At 41.8% G+C, this 23,690-nt stretch overlaps 1 protein-coding gene across 1 annotated transcript in view; it reads left to right on the top strand.

Annotated features, from left to right (window-relative positions):
* Window positions 1-23,690, top strand: part of FRAS1 (Fraser extracellular matrix complex subunit 1) — a 466,514-nt gene that overhangs the window by 293,020 nt on the left and 149,804 nt on the right. Inside the window, exons 22-29 of the mRNA XM_022599506.3 lie at window positions 215-361; window positions 5,853-5,999; window positions 8,746-8,886; window positions 9,813-9,953; window positions 11,665-11,805; window positions 14,578-14,848; window positions 18,394-18,478; window positions 21,318-21,644. Coding sequence (XP_022455214.2) covers window positions 215-361; window positions 5,853-5,999; window positions 8,746-8,886; window positions 9,813-9,953; window positions 11,665-11,805; window positions 14,578-14,848; window positions 18,394-18,478; window positions 21,318-21,644 — 1,400 coding nt within the window. The remainder of the gene's footprint in view (window positions 1-214; window positions 362-5,852; window positions 6,000-8,745; window positions 8,887-9,812; window positions 9,954-11,664; window positions 11,806-14,577; window positions 14,849-18,393; window positions 18,479-21,317; window positions 21,645-23,690) is intronic.

Here is a 23,690-nt window from a genome sequence, read left to right on the forward strand (position 1 = left end):
CGTGCCCCATGAGCTTCTCTTGGGCAATAGCTGAGAAGGCTGGAACTTCCCGAGAGAGAGAGAGAGAGAGAGAGAGGCAGGAAACACACTGTAGGGCAATAAACCAGACCAGCTAATGCTGTCTATGCTGGGGCTTTTATTAACGGCTCTTGGGATGCTGCTTTGGAGGGGAATTTGGTTTCATAGGTTCTCTTTATGTCTCTTCCGTCTGCAGAATGTCACTACTCCTGCAGAACCTGCCGGGGCAGAGGACCCTTCTCCTGCTCCTCATGTGACACCGACCTCGTTCTGTCCCATCTTGGCACCTGCAGCACTGCCTGCTTCCCAGGGCACTATCTCGATGACAACCACACTTGCCAGCGTAAGTTTTTTTGTTTTTTGTTTTTGTTTTTGCTGTACGCGGGCCTCTCACTGCTGGGGCCTCTCCCGTTGCGGAGTACAGGCTCCGGACGCGCAGGCTCAGCGGCCGTGGCTCACGGGCCCAGCCGCTCTGCAGCGTGTGGGATCTTCCCGGACCGGGGCACGAACCCGTGTCCCCTGCATCGGCATGCGGACTCTCAACCACTGCGCCACCAGGGAAGCCCATTGTCAGCGTAAGTTTTAAAAAATGAACTTTCTCTCCTTTCCTGCTCTTCTGGAGTCATTGAAGGAAATAGGGATTTTTTGCTTCCATATTTTCACCTGGTAGCCTTTAGTTTTAGAAAAGAAAGAAAATGAATCTACAAAGCATATGGATTCCATTAGCAGATTATAACTCAGATATGGGCCTAATTGGAAGTGCTGGACTAGAGGAGCTGTGTGTTCTTGGGTCAGTCATTTAACCTCTCTGTTCTCTAGTTATCTCATTAAAATCATAACATTGTTGGTCTAGTTTATTCCTATGGTTTCTCTCAGTGATCCAATTCCAAGATCCTAAGCAGAGAGTGGAGCTCATTCTAGTATAAAGGCCTGAACCTCAGCCCTTCTCTGGGTTTAATTTGTTTTTGACATGTATTTGTTAAATACTGACAGCATGCAAGACTTGATATGCTATAAAGGATTCAGTTTCTGCCCAAACAGTAGTTTACTTTGTCTTGCATGAAAGTTACTTGTATAGATATCTTAGTTCTCAAATAAGTTAAAATATGATTAATTACCTGAGTCGTGCACAAACAAAGAGTTAGGATAAATTAGGGCAAGGGCAAATCTGGGTGGAAAAAAAATTAGGAAGTGATTCACAGATGAAGGAACAGTTTTGAAATAGGCTGAGGCAGCTGACTTTATTTCAATCAGTGAAGTGTCAGTTGCCAAAAAACTGTGGTGTAGTTTTCTCATTTTGAAAATGACAGTTAACAAATACGGTACTGGTATTTCAATTTTCTGTCCTAGGAAGTACCATGTTGAAGGAATTATAGAGTAATGGTTAGGAGAGTGGGCTCTAGAATCAGGTAACTAAAGTTCAAATCCTAACTGCCACGTAACTAGCTTTGTGACCTTGAGCAGGTGAATTAAGCACTAGGCCTCAGTTTCCTTTTTCTATAAAAGGGAGATTATAATAGTGCCTACCTCTAATGTCATTGCACTTAGCACAGACCCTAGCAGAGAATAAGCTCTCAGTATAGCTACTGTTGTTATCATCACCATCATGTGAAATGAGAGGCAAATCGAGCAGTAAAAGATATTTATATTTTATAGATACAAAGGTAGGTATCACTGTTAGTTTATGGAGATTCTTGCAAGGATTTGCATTTGAAATGAAGTTATATGGAACCCACCATTTTGCATTATCTGTTGAGATACCAGAGACAAAAATCCCTTTTGGATCCATGAAAAGAGTTTTTTGTTTTTTGTTTTTTTTTTTTACTTTTGTAACAGAAACTTTGCTTGGTATATATCAACTGTCTGCCGGAATCTGTAGATTCTGTAACACAAGAGACACGAATGAAACACTTGCATTTTCTATTCAGGAACAAAAGAGTGTTGGTGTAGAAGTAGTGACTTAGATATTTGAGGCTCTTCACTGCAGTGGAATCACAGAAATAAAAGTTCAAAAGAAAAAAACAGAACCCCTTTTATGGCTTATAGGTGGCAAAAATACGTTGCATTGAAGTATTTCTCTTCTGGGAAGCTTCTGCTCTGCACAAATGCATTTGCTATGCTACCATGTAAATAAGATTTTATAGACTATTTCAGTTAAATTAAGCATCTTCTAACTTTAGTCCTTTGCTAAAGCTTAGGTTTCCTTCATCCAAAGACTGAGTAAGGTAAGGTATGCCCCTAAGTTGGGCTATTTGAGTTTCTAATACATAAAAAAAAAATTCACAATGTCCCTTTCTACTGCTCATCATTATAGACAATTATAGGCCTGACAATTTTAGGAATTGTGCAGTAAAGGGCTTTTAAGGAAATATAATCAACATTAAGGGGAGGCATTAATAACCATATTATAGAAGAAAGTAAGAGCTTCAGAGCTGTCTAGATTCTGATTACAGGAACCTTTAGAAATTGCGTACTGAGCTCTAAAATTTCAGGATAACCAGTTGAGAAGGAACTTTCAAGAAGAGATGATAAATGAGGTTCTCAGTACTTGAAACCGTAGTGCCCTGGAGTAGGAGGAAGACTCCAGCGCACCTGAGCCAAACTTGCACCCAGGGCAGAGATTCTCTCTCACCCCCTCACAGGCTGCTACAGATGAGGAAGGAAGCCAGGTGCATCGGTGGGGATGAGGGCTGTTTCTCATCAGCCCTAGAGCCTCCTTCTGGAGCAGTGTAGAATGGCTCCTCCCTCATTCACACGATTCCCTTCCGAAGTCTGACATTAGCTTGGACTTCTCTGTTCTGAGCAGGACCGGAGTCAGTGGAGTATTGAGCAGAAAGGAGGGACTGTCTCAGAGGTCGGGAGGGAGACGGGGCGTCATAGGCTGTGAGGTTCCCTCCTCCTCAGTGAACGATAGTTAAAAGTATCAATACATCTCTGCTTCCCTCACTGCTTTCTGGTCCCCTCGGCCCCTTCTTCACTGTCCTCTTAGCTCTTTCCATGGGGTCACTGACCTCGGAGAGCTTCACCTGCTACTCCAGACGTTGTCACACCAACGTGACTGCAGTAAGACTAATACCTTCTGGTCTGAAAATTCTAAGAGGGAGAAAAGGCTCTGAACGGGGAAGCTAGAACCCAGGGGGTTTGGTTATGTGCAGAACTACTTTGAGTGAGACAAGGTCACTTGGGGATTGCCTTGGAGACGGCTGAGGGGTTCGATTAAAGAGGAAGAAGCGTTCGAAGAGAAATGATGGAAGCCCCCTGCTTCTTTGTGTGGCACCACTGCATCCCTCCAAATCCTCCATATAGTCTTTGAACATTTCCAAATGCTCGGCGGGACCCCATTTCTTTTGGGAGTCAGTGAAGGAGCTGAGTTATGCTTTGGGAATGAGACTTCATGGAAGGATTCAAGACCACGGAGGCAGACAGAAGCTTGAGGAAGTAAACTACAAGAAACTCTCAGCTGTCAGTACAGGGGCCTTGTTTTGCAGCTCCATGTCCAGCAGGGCGTCCAGCTGACATTGAGGTTACATGAAGGCTCTTCAGTTTAAGATTGTGTTAGTTTCTTTAGTAACCATGTCAACTTTTAGTAAGCTTTCAATCAACTAAGATTCTTAGATCATGTTTTATAATAATGCTTTCTAAACAGGCCTTCTGTCCCCTCTGTTTGTACAATTGGTTATAGAACATAAATGCAAGACTTGACTTACAGTTTAGCTTATTTTGTCTGATTAGTTTATTGATACAATGGGCCAAAATAAGTTTAAGTTTTTCTTTCAGCTGGTGAAACTTAACTATGCGTGTATCCTATGTAAGTGTACGTGTCATATTTAAATATCATTAGCATAATTACTTTGTTTTCATTAAAGTAATTAATAAAAATATTGGCCAACTAAGAAATTAAGACTTCATCATAATACTCTACTAAAGACATTCATTTCCAATTACAAAGATTTACTGGCAACTTTCTGAGTATGTATTTCAACCATCTTCAAATCCACTTACAGCTGGTAGACCCCACTTCATTTTTGTATTCACAAGTTTATATTTAGGGTTTTTGTCAAACCCTTTGGCAAAATTAAGATAACAACATGTGTAGAAATCCTACCTCCCGAAAGGATAAAAGTTTAGTCTCATATAAGTTTCCAACAATAAAAATATTTTTTTCTAATATTTTCAAACTGAAAATCCGGTCTAGAATTTTCCTAAGACCTTTAATTACAAGTCTACATATTCTAACAAATATTTTATACCAGTGGCTTTTCTTGTAGGTGAAACAAAAGGAATTTCTTTTTATTTTAGAGGGAGGTCATTTTTCTGCACTGTGCCACACACTTTGATATCCTTTAGCACTAAAACTCACATGACCACTCTCTAGACTTTTCCTCTGACACATGCTGAGAGAAAATTTTAGAGGGAGGCAGAGATGCTAGTGCTTGAGTATATATAATTACAATATCTGGCTTCTTTCACTTATGTTGCAAGTATTTATTGAACACCAACAAAATTACAGATAACCAGCTAGGTGCTGGGGACTATTGCAAGGAACAACAGAAACCTCGTCTTCGCTTTCATGAAGCTTACAGCTGTAAAGGATACAGGTGGTAAATAATCGCTGAAATTGAACATTTTTATGTATGGCATGAATGAAAAGTATAAGAACAGTACCTGGGAGACCTGTTCTAGACTGGAGCGTCAGGGAAGGCCTTCTTGAAGAAGAGACTGAAGAATGAATAAGAGTTAAAGACAAGAGACTTGGAGATTATATTGAGAGGATTCAAATATGTGTATTATGATTTCTAGGTAGAAAGAATGGAGGGAATGATGGAGAAGCAATATTTACAGAAATGATGGCTGGAATTTTTCCAGGCCTGAAGAAAGATATGAGCTCATAGATGAAAGTGTCCTCTGACACCTGAGAAGTATGAATTAAAAAATCACTCTTACAGATACATGGAAAATAGAATGCAAGGGACTCAAACCAATTAGGAGGCTATGATAGTGGTCTAGGAGGAGATGATAATGGCTTGGACATATTGGCATTTGTGGATATGGAGAAAAGCAGAAAGTTCTGAGAATTATGTAGGAGAGTTCAAACAAATAAGATCCAGTAAGTAATTGAATTAGGAGTGAGAGAAAGGGAGGTGCCAGGAGAGACTCTAAGGTTTCTAGCATGAACAACTGAGTCAATGGAGAAATGCTAGTTGTTGAATCAGGCAGAGATGGAAGCAGGACCAGATTTGGAGATCATCCCTGAATGCCTAAATTAAGTGACTGCTAAGAATTACAACTGAGTAAGTCAGTAAGCCAGGTCACCTTAAAGTCCTTCGTATCTTAAAACATGGGATTTCCTGAGCTCCAAAATAAGTTGATGCCTAATTTTAATCTTGGTATCGGACAAAAATCTGAATCTACATCATGAACTGTAGTATATATAAAAGTTTACAAGTTTCCTGATTCCTTAAGAAGCAAGGTTCCTTAAGAAGCAAGGTTCCTTAAGAAGCAAGATTCCAAGGACACTCTGGACTATTATTCCAGAGATCTTGAAATAAGTATAAATTAATCCTGTTGCTGAGTCACGGGGCAGTTTGGATGTGGGATTTCTGTTCTTGGCTTTATAATTTATCTTCTCTGGAAAATAAAATTTCCCTCTTTGATTTTGGAAAACAAGATTAACATTTTCTGTTTCTGTTGATCGCAGGGTAGGGTTCTGAGCCGTGATTAAAAAATAGGTTGGAGGGAGGCTCTGTTGCTTTGCAGCATCTCTCTAGGTTTGATCAGTGCTTCAGTATTTGCAATTGTACTCATCTGGTCATTTTCTTTTCCTATCTGCTCAGCATGCGACCCACATTGTGGAAGCTGTGATTCACAGGCCAGCTGTACCTCCTGCCGAGATCCAAACAAGGTCCTGCTCTTTGGAGACTGCCAGCATGAGAGCTGTGCCCCACAGTACTATCTTGACTTCTCCACCAAGACATGCAAAGGTAAAGCTTTTCCAGAATTGCACAAGTCTTCTACTTGTCGATGCCCCTTTACTAGAGACGTCTGCTCCCACATTGGGAAAATACTGTCGTCAGATGTTTAGACTTTCTCTGATGAAAAGTCATTATGTATGTATGTATGTATTAAGCAAATAGCTTTCTCTGTCTACCATGTACTAGATATTATGCCAGGTCTTAGTAACTAGACCAGAGATGGCAAACTGGAAACCCTCAGGTTGTATTTAATCCAAGACAGGGGTCTGTGGTTTTGTTTTTTGGTTTTTTTTTTTGATCCACTGAATTTAACAGCGTTTTTAAATTTTTAATTCTTTGCCTTTTAAACATCAGAAGACTTCACATACAAAAATTGAGATTTTCAGTCTCTTTTGAAAAAGTCAGAAGGTTTGGCAGTACTGGATTTGCATTCCCACAGTGCAGCAGTAGGTTGATGAGTAGCTGTCGTCTCTGTTGGGTTGAACATGATCTCCTAAGGGTGCCACAGTGCCCACCATTCCCTGTCCTATCACACCAGGCCTATTTCAAAGATTTACGTTGCCTTCCTGGGCCCTGTAGGCACTTGCATTTACAACTCTAGACTGCCAGACTCTAAGCTTAATGAGGACAGGAGTTGTGTCTGATTTGTTCATCTCTTGCTTAACATACTTTAATGAGTGAAGACACAGCCCCTGTCCTCCAGGAGTTTATAAGCAAGCATTGTCAAAAACCGAGTACTACCTTTTACCTTGCTTTCCGGTGTTTAACATTATTGGAGCTTATGCTCTTCAAATGGCAGGACCCAGCAAGTGGAAAGACAGAATTAAAGGATGGATTTCCCTTGCTTCTGTTCCATTTCCCTTCTCCATTCCTCCATTCCACGTTCCCCACCCACCCACCCGCCCCTCCGACCTTTCCAATTCTGCCAGAGAAGCTAGGGCTCAGAGATGGAGGTCAGACATCTGTCAAGTGAACTTGGGATGCTTTACGGTTTTGCAAAATTACATACATTCCATTCCAAGAAATTGTACTTGGTTGTTAACTGAGGCGGTCTGCTGTGCTCAAGACCACAGAACCTTTTCTAGTTTTTCCCTTCTAACCAGTGGTTGTCAGTCTGTGGTGAAAAACAAGATTATCACACATCCTCCCTGTTGTAAATGATTTCATAACTATGCTGGCAGTTTTCAAGGCTCTGTTTTAGTCATTTTCCCTCAGGACTGATTCAGTCAAATAAATGAGCGAGATTAACTTTATAAATCTTCTTGGAAGCACGTGTACCATCGTGCACATTTACCTCTTCTTTGGGACTTAGAAATACTGCATCAAAGAAGAGAGAAAGGTGACTAATGAGAGGTTTCTCCAGCTTCTTAGAGGAGAGGGACGGCGGGGTGAGGCAGCACCGAGTGGAGATACATTCTCCAAGGAAACCAGTTCAGCAGCAAACATTTATTAAACTGCTGTGTGCCACGCACTGTGCTGAGTTCCTTAAATTCATTATTCCATTTAATCTTCACAGTAGCCTTATGAAATAGGTGCTATTCTTATCCCTGTTTTACAGATAAGGAAACTGAGGCTCAAAAAGCTTAAGGAAAGTGTGCAAGACATGCAGATAAAAAGTGCCAAAGCCATGACTTGAATACAGATTTACCTGACTTCAAAAACGAGTACTTAGGGCTTCCCTGGTGGCGCAGTGGTTGAGAGTCTGCCTGCCGATGCAGGGGACACGGGTTCGTGCCCCGGTCTGGGAAGATCCTACATGCCGCGGAGCGGCTGGGCCCGTGAGCCATGGCCACTGAGCCTGCGCGTCCGAAGCCTGTGCTCCGCAACGGGAGAGGCCACAACAGTGAGAGGCCCGCGTACCGCAAAAAAAAACCAAGTACTTAATCCTGCTGTTTTGTCCCGTCTTCCATGCACGAAGGACTTAACCTTACCAGCTAGAACTCTGCATTTTATGACTGCAAAATCGCCCGTCCAAATTGCCTGGGCCATCAAGAACGACAGCCACAACCACCAGCATAATCACAATGACAAAAACAGTAGCCGCAGCACCCTGTCTTCCTGGGCCTGACTCGGTAGTTCTGGTGTTGAACCTGATGATCTGTATTTCTAACCACCCCCCTGAATTACTTGGGTGTGCATCTAAGGCTGGGAGCCCCTAGAACATAAACTTCCTGAGGGCAGGGTCTACACCCGCCACACGAGGTTCAGGGCCATACATCCCATCAGTGCTTGTTCAGTGAGTGAACATGTAAAGGAGTCAGCTCTGCTCTAAATGAGATCTGTTATTTCAGGAACTCCTTTATTTCTGGACAGTTCGTTTACACCCCTTGTAAGTCTAATGTCATTGGTTCTTTCTGTTGTGCTGGTCAACGCCTGATTTTTGAGAGGAAGAGAGTCACGTGGCCGGTGTCAGTGGAGGGAGCAGATGCATTCTTCGTTGAGTCTCTGACATCCTTTACCTATTGGCATTTGGAGGAGGTCAGATGAGGTTTGTGGGAGCAAATAGGCCACTCCCTGGAACAGGCTTTGCATGAAGGAGCGATCCTTGTACGCGCCGTGTCTAACGTAATTAGGAAACGCTCAACCTCAGAGAGGCGTTCAGGCTACTACAAGCAGAGCCTCGTTAGAGCTCGCTTATCCATCTCTTCTGTTGTCCTCACTCACCCCATGCAGCTGCAGCCAGTGTCCTCATAAATTAGCCTCTGGGGCTGAGGCTGGACAGAAAGGAAGCTGATCGAAGGAACTTTCTTTCTAGAGTGTGACTGGAGTTGCAACGCGTGTCACGGGCCTCTGAGGACAGACTGCCTGCAGTGCATGGATGGCTATGTTCTCCAGGACGGGGCCTGTGTGGAGCACTGCTCACCATCATTTTACCGGGACCTAGGCCTCTGCAAGAGTAAGTGTCTGGAGCCCTTGCTCTGTGCTCATCCAAGCTTCCGCCCCCTCTGTATTTTACTGTTCTGAGAAGGAGCCTGTGGCCAGTTTCCTCTCTGGCTTTTTATCCAATTTCTTGTTTCTTTCCTAAGAGTTTTTCTTTGTTCTAATGCAAATGTCCGCTCTTTCCTTCTCCCATGCCCCAGTACAGCATGTGCTAAATTTGAAATCCACATGGGAATCTTGGAGGTATATGGCCACACAAACAGATATGGTTTGACCATTAGTTTTGGATTTCCTTAAAACTTGAACAGTCCTGTGCTCCAGACGGAGAGGTCTGCACGCCCTGGTCATTTGAGCATATGGAAAGAGTGCCCTCCCACCATCTGCCCTCCCACGACCCTCCCAATACCATATGTCTAACCGTCACCTTTCTCTGCCTCAGTACCCCCTTCAGCCTCACTTTAATGCCACAAAATCTTCACACCCTGGAATGCCCACACAAAGTGCACAGGCAGCATTCCTGGGAGCATCCTTGGGTGATACCCTGAGGACCGACCAGGTTAGTCAGGAAAGATTGACACTTCAGTGAAGCAGTGCAGGGAGTCAAGGACTAGTTACTAATAACAATAATGGCTGATATCTGTCAATTTATAGTTTGCATAGTATTTTTCGTTATGTAATTTGACCTTTATCCAAGGAACTGGGTGGGGCAGTGCGTTCTCTGCATTTTATAGGAGAGAACGCTGAGGCTCAGAGACGTGGAGTGACTAGTGCCAAGTCACCCAGCTGGTAAGTGCGGCAGTCACGATTGGAAGCCTGGCTCCTTGACTCCCAGTCTGCTGCTTTGCTCAGCACACCAGGTTGTACTGCCTCATCACGAGGAGTGATGGAGGAGCCCCTTGGAAAGCCATGCACATTCCTGTCGACTTGACTTGTGTCTTCCAGGCTGTGACAGCCACTGTCTCCAGTGCCAAGGCCCCCATGAGTGCACCCGCTGTGAAGGGCCATTTCTCCTCTTGGAAGCCCAGTGTGTCCAGGAATGTGGGAAGGGGAACTTTGCAGATCATTCAAACCGCAAATGCACAGGTAACTTGGAGACTGTGCTGTGTTCTCTGGAAAGAAGTGAGGGCAGCAAGGAAGTCAGGTGTGCTGATTCTCAGGTAACCAAGGAGAATCTGAATTAGGAGCAGAATGAAAACCCAGGGAGTTTGGCCTAAGTAGTTGATGGCTTCTCGTGCACATCTGTCAATGGCTGGCTAAATAGAAGAGTGCAGGCCAATAATTCTCTTGCACAAATCAATATTGTCCCTAAAGGTCTGTATGGAAACAAAGCCAATATTTCATGGAACGTAAAGCTTATATTGAACTGAGGTGTGGTGTCCATTAAGAGTGGGTCAGCCCTATTGGCATGGGCCCAGGGTTTTCAGTGCAGAGACTAAATTACCAGTGACCCTGATATTGCCATAATATCCTTGAGGAGTAGGATTTCTAGGGACAGTTTAGTGAGACACATTGAACTTTTGTTATTAAACTAAAGTTAAACCCAAAGTCTTAATCTCCTTGTCCATTGAGTTATTCACAAGAGCTTCCTCAGTTTGTTCTGATCATTTCCATCAAAACTTGGTAAGGTGTGCCCCACTTTAAAGAATACCTGATATTTAATAATAATGCCATTACCTAGGCATGGCATTTTATATTTCCCCAAATTTCCTTCATCTGCATTATCTCATTTAACATTCACAATGACTTGGTAAAATATGGCAGACACTATGAATCCTGTTTTACAAATGAAAAAAAAGGAATAGCCTTAAGAGTATTAACCAGGGTAACATAAAGTCAGATATTAAACTCAAATTTTCTGATTCTAATTCAGGGCCCTTTAAACTATCCTGTTCCACCTCTCTATAACAGCATCTCAACTGAGGAAGCAGAATAATTAGGCAGTAAACACTGGATTTATAGAAGCTTATTAACTTGATTCAAAGAAATAATCCGTGGTCTTTTAAATAGCTTGCTCTCCACATGCATTTAAAATAATAATAATAGGGCTTCCCTGGCGGCGCAGTGGTTGGGAGTCCGCCTGCCGATGCAGGGGACGCGGGTTCGTGCCCCGGTCCGGGAAGATCCCGCGTGCCGCGGAGCGGCTGGGCCCGTGAGCCATGGCCGCTGAGCCTGCGCGTCCGGAGCCTGTGCTCCACAACGGGAGAGGCCACGACAGTGAGAGGCCCGCGTACCGCAAAATAATAGTAATAATAAAAATAAGAATAGCAGTGATGGTAGTACATTTGAGCCCTTTCGTGTGCCCAATACTGTTCTAGTCACTGCGGGTTATATGTAGCCCATGTAATCCAACCAGCAGTCATTGCATTAGGTGCTATTACTATCCCCATTTTTAAGATGAGAAAATTGCACCACAGACTGTTAAACAACTTGCCCGAATTCAGCAGCCGTTAAGTGGTAGAGGAGGAACAGTACCCGACAGGGCTTATGCTCTTAATCCCTATGAGCTGCCTCCCTTACAAGTCAGTATTGTTAACTTTTTAAACAATCCATTTATGTGCAACATGTTCAGGTCATAGTGTGGAAAGCAAGGGTGCTCCTTCCTGTTCACTTTCCTTTGCAGGGTAGGAAATTTCATTTCTGTGAAATTCTGCAGGGAACTGTGGGAATTCTCTTTTGCTGCAGCTGGGGGTCATATGTTGCTGTGCTCCCACTCTTCATTTCTTTATCACTGGTGGCCCCCTCTGGGGGCCTGTGCCTTTGTCCTGCCTCATTCAGTGTGTCCTCTCTTCAATAGCCTGCCCCCAGGGGTGCTTGCAGTGCAGCCACAGAGACCGGTGTCACCTCTGTGACCATGGGTTCCTTCTGAAGAGTGGCCTTTGTGTTTCCAAGTGTGTTCCTGGCTTCCCTGCCCACTCCTCTAATGAAACATGTGCTGGTAAGTGCTTCCCCTCCGATGGTCTGGTGAAGTCACCCGTAATTTCTCCACGCGGAGGCTGAGTTTGCAGATACAGTTGGCTCGTGTGGTACAAAATGCAGGCTTTCCATTCTCGGAAAACCCCTGGTGCTGCTATGGAATAAGGGACTGTTTATAGAACATGGAAAATTGGGAAAATTCAACTTCTAAGATCTTTGGAAGGGAAAAAGAAGCAATCTGTGCTTTAAAAATCACAGCTATCAGATCAGAAATTTGGCATAAAACTTAGTTGTGTTCCTGAACTACAGCCACGTTATAGAAAATTATACTTACAGATAAAATTTATTATATTTATATACACATGTAGAGCTATTATGCCAGGGTGCAATGATGCATCCTTTGTGCACACACTGGAGATAAATGATAAGCAATTAATGAATAGTGTGAGGAGCTTGCCCCATTAGGTTCACATGTTGGAAGAGGGTGGATTTCAAGCCACTCTGTTTGCCACTAAGAATTAGGTGACACATTAAGGAATGGAGCTAGTCTTGTCCAACACATCCGTGGGCACTTTACCTTAAACAACAAAGAGAAACAAATTTAAATTCAGGCTTAATTTTGAACCCCAAAACTTTTACAGGTGAACGAGGATTGGGAGTTACATTACAGCTGAGCATCTCTTGGCTTCTGAGTGTCCTTCATCAATAACATGCATCATGTTTTATCACCTGCAGTCAATCATATTTTTCATGTCTATATCTCTGACCCCTAATGATATTAAGACTTCCCATGGAAGAAAATATCTTTGGCTTATTTCATTAGGACCCTTCTGGAAACCCCAAGTACAATACTTGAGAGTCAGCTTACCCCACTTGGGATGTAATACAAGTCAACTTGTGAAAATGAATTCAACTTTCATTGGAGTAATTTTACGTTAGAAGTAGTCCCCCTGAAGCTTGACATTCCTAAACTGCCCTGTCTGACCTACTTGTAAAAGGAAGAAGTGCTACCGGTTAAAGTCCAGGCAAAACGACTTGCGGGAGACAGGATGAATTCCATATCAAGGTCGGAAATCCTAATTCATCCATCAGATGTTTCCTATGGACAGAGATCGTAAATTTTTAAAACAACGTATATATTTCACATGAATTCTGAGTAAGCCACTGATAATCCTACTTCATGGTAGATTAACTGGTGCTGTTCTTACCAATGGTATCAGACACTTGACCCTTTTCTTGCCCTTGGTGGGTCTGATGGTCGGATATGACAGATGTATTAGGATAGGACTGTGGTTCTCAAATGTGGCAGCCTATTAGGATTACCTGGGGAGCTTGTAAAATCACTAAGGTCCCACCCCAGAACATCTAAGTCAGAATCTCTGGTGGTGGAGCCTAAGTATCAGGATTGTTTTAAAAGATCCCTATGTGATTCTTTATTGTTATTATTACTGAGATATAATTCACATACCATAGAATTCACCCTTGAAAGTATACAATGAGTCTTTAGCATATCCACAGTGTTACGAAACCATCATCACTGTCTAATTCCAGGTCATTTTCATCACCCTAAAAAGAAATCCAATAACCATTAGTAGTCTCTCTCCACTGCCCTGTTGCCTTAGCCCTTGGCAACCACTGATCTACTTTCTGTCTGTATAGATTTGTCTACTCTAGATATTTCACGTAAATGGAATCTTACAATATGTGGCCTTTTACATCTGGCTTCTTTCACTTGGCACGATATTTTCAAGGTTCCTCCATGTTACAACGTATATCAATATGTCTTTTTATGTTTGAATAATAACTGCATCGTATGCATATACCACATTTTGTTTATTCATTCATCAATTGATGTTTGATTGTTTTGATTATTTCCACTTCAGGCTATTATGAATAGCACTGCTGTGAACATTCGTGTACCAGTTTTTGTACCGATATATGCTTTCAATACTCTTTGGTATATGCCTAGGAGCGGAATTGCTAGATCATATGGTAGCTGTATGTTTAATTGCTTGAGGAACGGCCAGACTGTCTTCCCAAGCAGCTGTACCATTTTACATTCCCACCAGCAATATATGAGATTTCTAGTTTCTCCACACCCTCAGGAATACTTTTCATTGTCCTTCCTAGTAGGTATGAAGTGATATCATCTTGTGATTTTGATTCAAATTTCCCTGATGACTGATGATGTTGAGCACCTTTTCATGTGCTTATTGGCCTTTTGTGTATCTTCTTTGGAGAAATGCCCATTCAAATTCTTTGCCTATTTTTAAATTAGGTTATTTGTCATTTATTGAGTTGTGAGAATTCTTTATATATTCTGGATATAAAAGGGATATACAAGTCCCTTTTCAGATATGTAATTTGGAAATATTTTCTCCTATTCTGTGGATTGTCTTTTCACTTTCTTGCCGGTGTCCTTTGTTATTAAAAGCACAAAAGCTTTTAATATTAATGATGTCCAGATGTCCAATACATCTGATTTTTATTTTTGTCACTTGTGCTCTTTGTGTCATATCTAAGAAAGCATTGCCTAATGTAAGATCACCAAGATTTTCTCCTATATTTTCTTCTAGGAGTTTTATTATTTAATATTGAGACCCTATGTTATTCTCATGTGCATCCGGGATGGGAACCACTGTATTAGAAGGAGTCTTATGGAATACGATAGCCTAGAGTTTCATCTTTGTAGCTCTGAATGAACATTACAAGTCTATTTCTTTAAATAATAAGAATAATAAAACCTAATTTGTGACTGTACCAAGCCTGAACTTTGGATTCATATGTTTTCCAGGCAAAATACACACCCCTAGTCTTCATGTGAATGGTTCCCTCACCCTTGCAATTGGTTCAATGAAGCCACTGGATTTTCTCCTCCTGAATGTTCAAGACCAGGATGGCAGGATCGAAGACCTCCTGTTCCATGTGGTGAGCACTCCCACCAATGGTCACCTCGTGCTCTCAAGGAATGGAAAAGAGGTTCAGCTCGACAAGGCTGGCCACTTTAGCTGGAAAGATGTGAAGGAGAAAAGAGTGCGTTTTGTGCACAGCAAAGAAAAGCCCAGGTGACCCAGCATTCTGTTGTTTTCCTCCTGCCACCTCTCCATCAGTGCTCTGCACCCCACACCCCCTTCTCAATAGCTCTCCCTTTTCTTCTGGGGAAGATCGATACTCTACAAAGGCCAATGCTTTCAGCTGCCTGTCATCATATCACTGTAATTGTTCGGAGAGAGTGCTTCTGTTAGAGGCATTTTTATTGTATCGCATAATTATGGGTAATTCTCTGATGTGATGGGGAAGTTCCTAGTACAATTACCCAGTTTTTTGGCCCAGGATAAACAAAATCGCTTATATACCCAGATGCCGCAGCGCTTCTTCAGCATTAGGGTACTATACCGGGAGGAGGGAGTGGCTAGAGGATGGAGTGTGTACTTTTCAAGGTATTGTATGGTTCCTAGAATTTCAGAGTTGGAAGGAAACTAAAAGTCACGGTTAACTTGTTATTATCCACTTTATGGGACTGAATGTGGTTCATTTTTAAGCCTGATCCAGTTTTCTTCTGATGCCTAGCACACTTCTGGCTGTCTTCCCCACCCCAGCTGACATATGCTTCAGGAATGCAGTTGAATGTTAATGTTAACCCAAGCAAATAGAGCCATATAATTAGCAGAGTAAATCTACTAAACAGAAATCAGGGAGTGCACCCCAAAGATTAGCCTGTTGGATTATCCTTCACCCTGCACTGCTTCATTAGTGCAGATCATTCAGAGTGGACTACATGTGTAAACAGGGAGTTGAAACCCATGGAACAGTGATAAAGGATGCGGTGAATATCTTCTACTGTCACCACTAAATTTGAGATTTTTTAAAAAATGTTTAAGGTCTGGGCTAGGAGATAAGTGGGGAGAAAAGTAGATCACAAGTTCCCTATTGCAGTTCAGAGCCAGTGATGCCAGTAACCTCAAAAGACCCATCTTACAGGAATAGGAACAACTAATATTTACTGAGTGCTAACTGTGACCCAGCCGTTGTGCACTTTATTTGAATTATGTATATTTATGATCCTAGGCTATAGATAGGGAAACTGAGGCCTTGAGCGTGTAAGTAATCTTGCTCAAGCCTCACAGCCTATGAGTGCAGAGCTGAGACTCCAACCCAAGGCCCTCTGATTCCACACCCCATGCCTTCATGCCTTCAGCCTATGATTTCTGCCTCCTTAATAGTACTAGGAATACAGGGCATGCTTCCATCCTCCTGGGGCAAAAGATCATTGCATAGGAAAATATTGCTCCAGAGATGGAGCTTAAAACTCTGGTGTCTGATGCCACAGAATCACTCTTCAAATTTGTGCTCTATCTTCTTCATTCATTTTCTTTCAAGTATAGTTCTTAGGTGTTTGCATCACACACACACAGACACATATATACACGGCTCCGTACCTGTAGTCATATGTCTCGGAATCACTTGTGAAAAGTGTGTAAAGTACATAAAAGCTCCAGAGAAAACCAAAGTTAAGCCTCTTGTCTGTTTAACCTCTTTAATCTCTCACCACCAGTTTCTTTCCAGAGTCAGCTTTGCACCCCTAAACAGGACCAAGCGTGACAACTATTTTGCAGGGATTTCTTTCAGTACTCTTTTTATTTTTTAGTACCCATTTTAACATTGGATCTTCTTTTTTATCTAACATTTTTTTTTAAAGAAAGAATGAGAGGGATAGTAAAACAAGGTTGGTAGAAACTCATGGAAAAGGGAAATTATATAAGTCTCTAAATGATACAAAAACAAAAGGGGCAACCTGCCATGCTGGCTTGTGGTTGTTTATCCCCATGAAAATGCCCACTGTGATTCTTTAGGATTGGCTTTCTTTGGGTTGGAATGCCCCTGTGGAGTGCAAGATGACTCGGAAATACAGTCCTAGTGGCCCTGATAAGCTGGCATGGCTGAGAGGCTGAACACAGTTATTGGAACCTCAGTGCCGCCAAGATCGTTTTTCCCCAGTAGTTTGGGAGTAACCATCCTTTCTTTCTGCATTCTGCTTCTTCCATCGCCTGCATTCTCTTGAAGTCTGGAGGTGGGAGTGGAGAGGGACAGGATTTAAATGAGACAGAAAATGAAAGGGATGATGGAATGAGAGGGAAAACAAGCATTCTTTCTTTTAAAAAAAGAATCAGATTTATTGAGGTATAATTGGCACCCAATAAAATTCCCCATTTTAAACTGTACTGTTCTATGTGTGTTAACAAATATATATAGTCTTGCAGTCTTGAGACCACAAGCGAGATGTGAAACAGTTTCGTCACTCCCCCCATCTCATTTTTTACAGGTACTCCCTTTCCCCCTCTCCGTCCCTGCCAAATACCGATCTGTTTTTCACTCTTATTGTTTTGCCCTTTCTGAAATGTCATGTGAATGGACGCATACAGTATATAATCTTTTGTTTCTGGCTTTTGCCATAATGCATTTGAGATCCATCCACATTCTTTATGTCTTAGTAGTTAGTTCCATGAATGCCTTTTAAAGAACCTTTCAAACAATGGTCCCTATTGTATAGACCAGAATTCTAAACCTTCCATAATGTATTAATCACACATCTTACAAGCCCGAAGTGAGTTCTGAGCTTGCTTTGGCTTTGAAGGTGGGCAGCTCCTACCTTCCCACCTAGTAGTCTCTGAAGCTGCTGAAACAGGAAGTAAAAACCTCAGCAAAGAGTGAGTCTTATTTTGTTCTATTAATTAGGACTCTTTGGTTGCAAGTAATGGAAGTCAGCTTGAACTAGATTAAGCAAAATTGTAAGGCTTGTTATAACACTGCAGGTATGGCTCAGATCTCAAACACATCAAGGACAACTGGGCTTCCAGGGCAAGCCCAGGAGTTAGAACCAGAAATGGGAAGCAGGGCTCAATTCTTCCTCTCATCTCTGTCTCTTTGCTCGAAGGCTACATTCACCTCCCTCCTACAGACGGGCTTGCTCCACATTCTCATCAGCATGATAGACTGTGGTTCCCCCAAAGTCAAATGGCACTGTCAGGCCAGTTCCAAATTTCCAGGGAATAATCAGTCATCCTTCTGTAGTCCAGTCCACATTGAATGTGTATGTGTATGACTGCAGGGAGGTTTGGGCCAGAGAGTCATGTAACACAAACATTGCAAACATTGTTAATGGTGTTATTGGGGTCCACTCACATGAACTGGCCAGGGGTTGGGGAGAGGATTCACAGGGAAGAGGAAATCATTGAGAACTAGTCAGAGACAGTGAAAGATTCCTTTCCATTCTCCAACTTAACCATTAGCCTTCAATATATTACTAACCTGTCTTGGCCTGACAACTGATTTTTCAACATTTTATATATTCTATTTAGAAAAATAGAAAACAAAAAAAATAGAAACATTGTTATAATGAGATCGAAGAATATACAGTAGTTTTACCTGCATCTTGCTATGTTAATCTTTATGTGGTCATTTCTATTTACTGTATGAATAGTATATTACTGTAGTGGTTTGATCCAAATTCTTATATGCATATAATCTGAAAATATTTTTAATCCTTGTCTTTTTAAAGACCAATTTAATGATTGTACTTTCTCATTCCTTTCTTGGGGACTTCTTTCAGGAAAGGTTACTTTTACCTGAAAATTAGTGACCAGCAGTTCTTCTCTGAGCCACAGCTGATCAACATACAAGCATTTTCAACACAGGTAAGAAAATGCCACACAATTAATAATTTCACATGCCTACTGATCCTGAAGCACAAATAAAGATTTTCTGTAGTTTTAGCAAAAATGATTGAGCTGAATTAATCGTGTCTCAGTTTCCTCATGAGATGTCACTGGAGTAGTTTTTAGTACTGTGGGTCATAACAGCAACAAACAATTACTGATACATCCGTAGTACTCTTATGTTTCTCATGTAATCCTTTTGCCAGCCCTGTGAGGTATTATTATCTCCAATTCACAGATGAGGAAACTAAGTCTCAGGGAGGTTCAGTAACTTGTCTATGGTGATATAGCTGACAGAGAGCTGAGATTTGTGCCCAGTGAATCTGGTTTACACGGTCTGTGTTCTTGGCTATTACACTGTACCTTACTTTACTATACTGAATCTCATACTAGCCCTTCAGAATAATTTGAAGCTGTACTAGTTGTTAAGACTTCCGTACTCATAGGTGAATAGGTTTGTTTTGTCTAAATATTTCTCTCTCAGGGATATGGAATTATGTTTGCCTATTTTGCCTATCTATCATGTAGCTGAACTGCATTTAACTCAGTTTGCAGTAGTTAGAGGATCTTATCAAGGATCTATTTAAATGAAGTGCCAGTGTGGTCATCAGCCAAACCTAAGTCTGAGGAAATCATGGCAGTTGCTATAAAATTCAGTGTGATGGCTCTTCTGTCCCCATCACTCATCTCCATCAAGCTGTACTTATGTGTCCTGAATACACATCATGGTAGATGCTCTGAGTACCTGGGCTTGAAGGATTGAACAGCTGAAATGTGCAAAGGGAAGAGGAAGATCAATGTATTCTTAAGTTGTGAACAGTAGGAGGCTGGGATATCAGCATGGGGGAACCCAGATTACCTACACATTAGATCTTGGTAGTGTGTTAGTCTTGGTTCAAGGAAGGATATGAGATCATTGTTTTTAAAACTGTCATTTTGGGGGGGATTTCCCTGGTGGTCCGGCAGTTAAGACTCTGTGCTTCCGATGCTGGGGACGTGGCTTTGATCCCTGGTTGGGGAACTGAGATCCCATATGCCACCCAGTGCAGCCAAAAACAAACAAACAAACAAAAACTGTTATTTTTATATTTTTGGTCCAAAAGCGAAAAGACCATGGACTATGGGATAACATAGATTTGAACCAGAAGTGGCTGCCAAATGGTATTCACAGCCCAGCTCAGCGATTCTTGATGGCATTCTCACTTCAGTGATGACTGAAGTTGAGGAATGATTAGAAATTGATCCTAAATTAACTTGACCTCAGGGTTGGGCTAAGAGTATGAATTTTGTTTAAATCAAAGCAAAACATATGATCTCTGTAAATATGGGTCAGAGGGCTACCAAGTCTCAGGACTTACTGGCTTAGATGTTTCTCGGTATTTAAGCTCAGATGTTTTGTTTTGATCTTTTTGTTTGTGCTAATATAGTTACTCTAAGTAGGTGAATAAAAGACTTGGGTAGCTTTTGGCAAGTGACTTCCTAATCTGAGATGATGAGCTGCCATGGTTCCCTGATTCTTTCCCCAAATCAGTTGAGTAGATGGTGAAGGCCCGTTTTTATTTTATTTATTTTGTTATTTTAACTTTTTAAAAATGGATTTTTAGAAATGAATTTTAACTTATTTTTGTTTCTTTACATTTCTGTGATATTTCAATATGGTTTTGAGCGTCTGTGAGATTTTCTCATGTAAGTTAATTTGATCTTTTCCATTTATGGATTTTGACCTCTCCTCTTTCAGAATCCGAGGGGCCATTCATTCCCATGTATAGAATCACAGCTTTTGAATTCTCACTCAGGAATCCTGAGGAGTAGCTATCTTCTATAGCTATTATGTGATTATTATAGAGATGCACTAGCTAGACATTACTTTAATAGATATTGAAATTTCTGGGAGGCCAGGAGGGGTATTTTAAAGGAAAGCCATTTGGAGTAAAGAAAGGCAGTGTACTGAAAAACCCCTAGATGGTTCAACTTCAAATGATATTAACAACTAAGATAATGTTTTCTTTGGCTTCTTGCCTTGATTTTTTTGTTTTTTGTTTATTTGTTGGTGTTTTTTTATGTGTGGTTCATTAACTTTTATCTCAATGAAAGAACATTTTATTTGCTTACTGAAGTTGGTGGGAGAAACCTGATAATCCGAAGGAAAACATATTAAAATTTGCCACATGAATTAACCAGGTGGTTGCCTTACGCAGACCATGATCTTATCAGGCTTTATAACCTGAGTTGGGGTGGGCCCGTTGAAGATATGGATGAGACAGCTTGAAAAAATTACTGGGAGGGACCAGAAATAGCAGGAATTCAGAATGCCGAAGTATCTTACCCCAAGTATGATACTTACAGCAGCGTAGCCTGGAGCGAAGTGCTCAACTCCCAACACAAATGCCAAATCAAAATTCCATATCTCTTGTTAGTCCCTCTTGAATGCAGACAACTAATTGAGTTCCCTGACTCACCTCTCAGTTGCAATTCAGGGGATGTAGTGTAAATCATGACAGCAGAGACTTCAGAGATTTGGAAGCAAGCAGCTCACTTTGGTTGCCCCTGATGAATATTATGGTCTGGAAGTGTCTTGAGAAATCTCCAGAACCACAGGTGTGAGGTAACCTCCTTTGCAGTGATTACTATGTTTGACTACACCTCTGACAAATGCTGTGATTATGCAAGAGTTTGGCACTTGGCCGGAGCGTCTAGAGTTCCTTAAAAAGCATAGAAATGGCAATCAGGTTGCACACAGCTGGTATCTGGTCCACTCGATTGCCCTCTCTTTTCCTGCGAATGGCTTCTCTTCTCCTCCTTCCCTTCAACTCCACAGGCCCCCTATGTGCTGAGGAATGAGGCTCTCCATATTAGCAGAGGAGAGAGGGGAACCATCACCACTCAGCTGCTTGACATCCGAGATGACGACAACCCACAGGATGTGGTGGTCCAAGTGCTCGATCCTCCACTTCATGGCCAGTTGCTCCAAACACTTCAGTCGCCTGCAGCCCCTAGCTATCAATTCCGGTTGGATGAGCTCTCCAGGGGCCTTCTCCAGTATGCTCACGATGGCTCGGACAGCACTTCTGATGTCACAGTCTTGCAGGCCAACGATGGACACTCCTTCCAAAATATACTGTTCCGTGTGAGGACTGTGCCCAAGGTAAGTGTCATTCCTAGAGCTACATTTTCCTCGCACCTAGATGTGAAGTTTTGTTGATGATGTTGTATGGCCATGTTCATAAATTTAAGATACCGGTAGTTATTTATTTATTCAAACATTTATTAAGCATCTATTATGGAGCTATTTAGGACATTCAAAGATTAATGGAACACATCACCCAATCTCAGAGGGCAGTGTGTATTTTGTTAGGAGCACCCTTGAGCCGAAAGACCTGTCCCCATGTTCTCTGCCAAAGGAACACTTTTGAAATTTTGTGTTGACTTGCTGCCATAAAAATGCCTCGTTGTTCGCTGACTTTTTGGTCTGCTGCCTGAGCATGATTGTAAGAATCAAGTGCACCCCTGTTCTTGTCTGCTCTTCTAGAGTAGCTCATGTGATGTGAAGCTCACAGTCAGCTTACTGTAATGAATCGAAAAGGATGAGTTCAACCATTCTCCACTGAAGTTGGATGAGAAAACTCTTTTAGTAATCACAGGAGTCCTTGGCCTAGGGGGTAGGAGCCCGGTGAAGAGCAGTGCTTCTCAGCCTGAGTCATCCCCATGCCACCTCCCTGTGTTTTTGCCGTATCCACGAGTGCCTGTCCTACTATTCACTTAATACTTTTCTTTGAATCAACTTACTTTTTTATCATGGCTTCTTCCTAATAAATACTTGTGAAATCCTGGGCTTAATGTAGAATTATACATTTTTCCAAAATATTAAAATTAATACATAACCATTTTATAAAATTCCATCCATGCACAACATAAAATGTCTTTGGATACTACTAATAGGATGGCTATCACATTTGGGGAAATACTGGGCTAGCACATGCTAGTTCTAAGAGACATGTTGAAAAATATTTTCAAAGCCATTTATTACTTGATGATATTTCACTCCAAGCTCTTTTCTCTGTAATAGCAAGAACGACTCTCTCTCATGATGGCAGATTGGGAGACATAATTGTTTTTGAACTTTTCATTCCAAATACCAGCACCTACTGAAGTGTCATTGATGATGACCTAGAGAGGTTGATTTGCCGAGGACAGTTTAGAAACCACTTGTCACTTTCTCACCAATGATCACTTACAGCTTGCAGTTGATCCTCACGAAGGTGAAGAGCTGAATCTAATATGGTCTGCTAGCTGGCTTCTCAGGCTCTGGTCTCATTATGTTCAGCTGCTGGAAACAGTAATGGTGGCATGAGATAGGTGGGAGGAAGCGAAGGCCAATGATGAGATGCAGCTGGCAGATAGCCACCTTGAAGCTAATCTGAATTATCACCCTCTTGCTGTCGCCCTGGAAGATGAGGTTTACTTCTGAAGAGATGAAGTCTAGACAGACACAGAAAGCTTTCTTTTCTTCCTTCTTGGTTTCTCTCCAAAGATTGTTATGGGATTTCAGTGCAACCCTAGCAGCCGCCTTTCCTATCGAGGTTTCAATCTCCATGTTTGGAGCTCAGCGCATTGTATTGTACAACCAGTTTGCGTGGTATGGCTCAAGATTGAAGGGGTTTTCTAGGATTTTAGCCACTTCGACTACCAAAACACAACAAAGAAAAATAGAATTTTAATTTGTAAACGAGGCATAAGCACAGAACTTGAGAATTCTTAGAGTACTTAAACTTGGGAGGCGTGTGAGTGTTCTTCCTCCTTCCCCCTTCCTTCCCTCCACCTCCTGTAGTGCTGTGCTTACCTGTCCATCAGGTGAACTAATGGCTTCTAGACAGTGAATTAGGATAATTAAACTGGTTACCAGAGCCCCAGCAGCCATTAGAATATACTAATAATAAACTTGACGCTCTCATCCTGATAATATTTTACAAATATAGGCTACATCTTCTTTTAGGAATTCAGAGTACTTTTTCTCATATCTATTCTACTCGTCTTTACAATGTCTTAGTGAAGAAGGTTAGAATAGAGGCTGTAGCACCTTATTACTTCTAGAGGATATTCTACTATTGGTGAAAGTAATTTTTGTTTGCTTTGTTTTTAACCTTTATTGGGCACTAATGCTTGATGTGAATTATTCCTTTTGATCTTCGTG

This window comes from Delphinapterus leucas, chromosome 5 (assembly GCF_059928025.1).
Source record: "Delphinapterus leucas isolate spDelLeu-1000000601 "Yukka" chromosome 5, BTC_Dleu_Yukka2, whole genome shotgun sequence".
Classification (NCBI taxonomy): domain Eukaryota; kingdom Metazoa; phylum Chordata; class Mammalia; order Artiodactyla; family Monodontidae; genus Delphinapterus; species Delphinapterus leucas.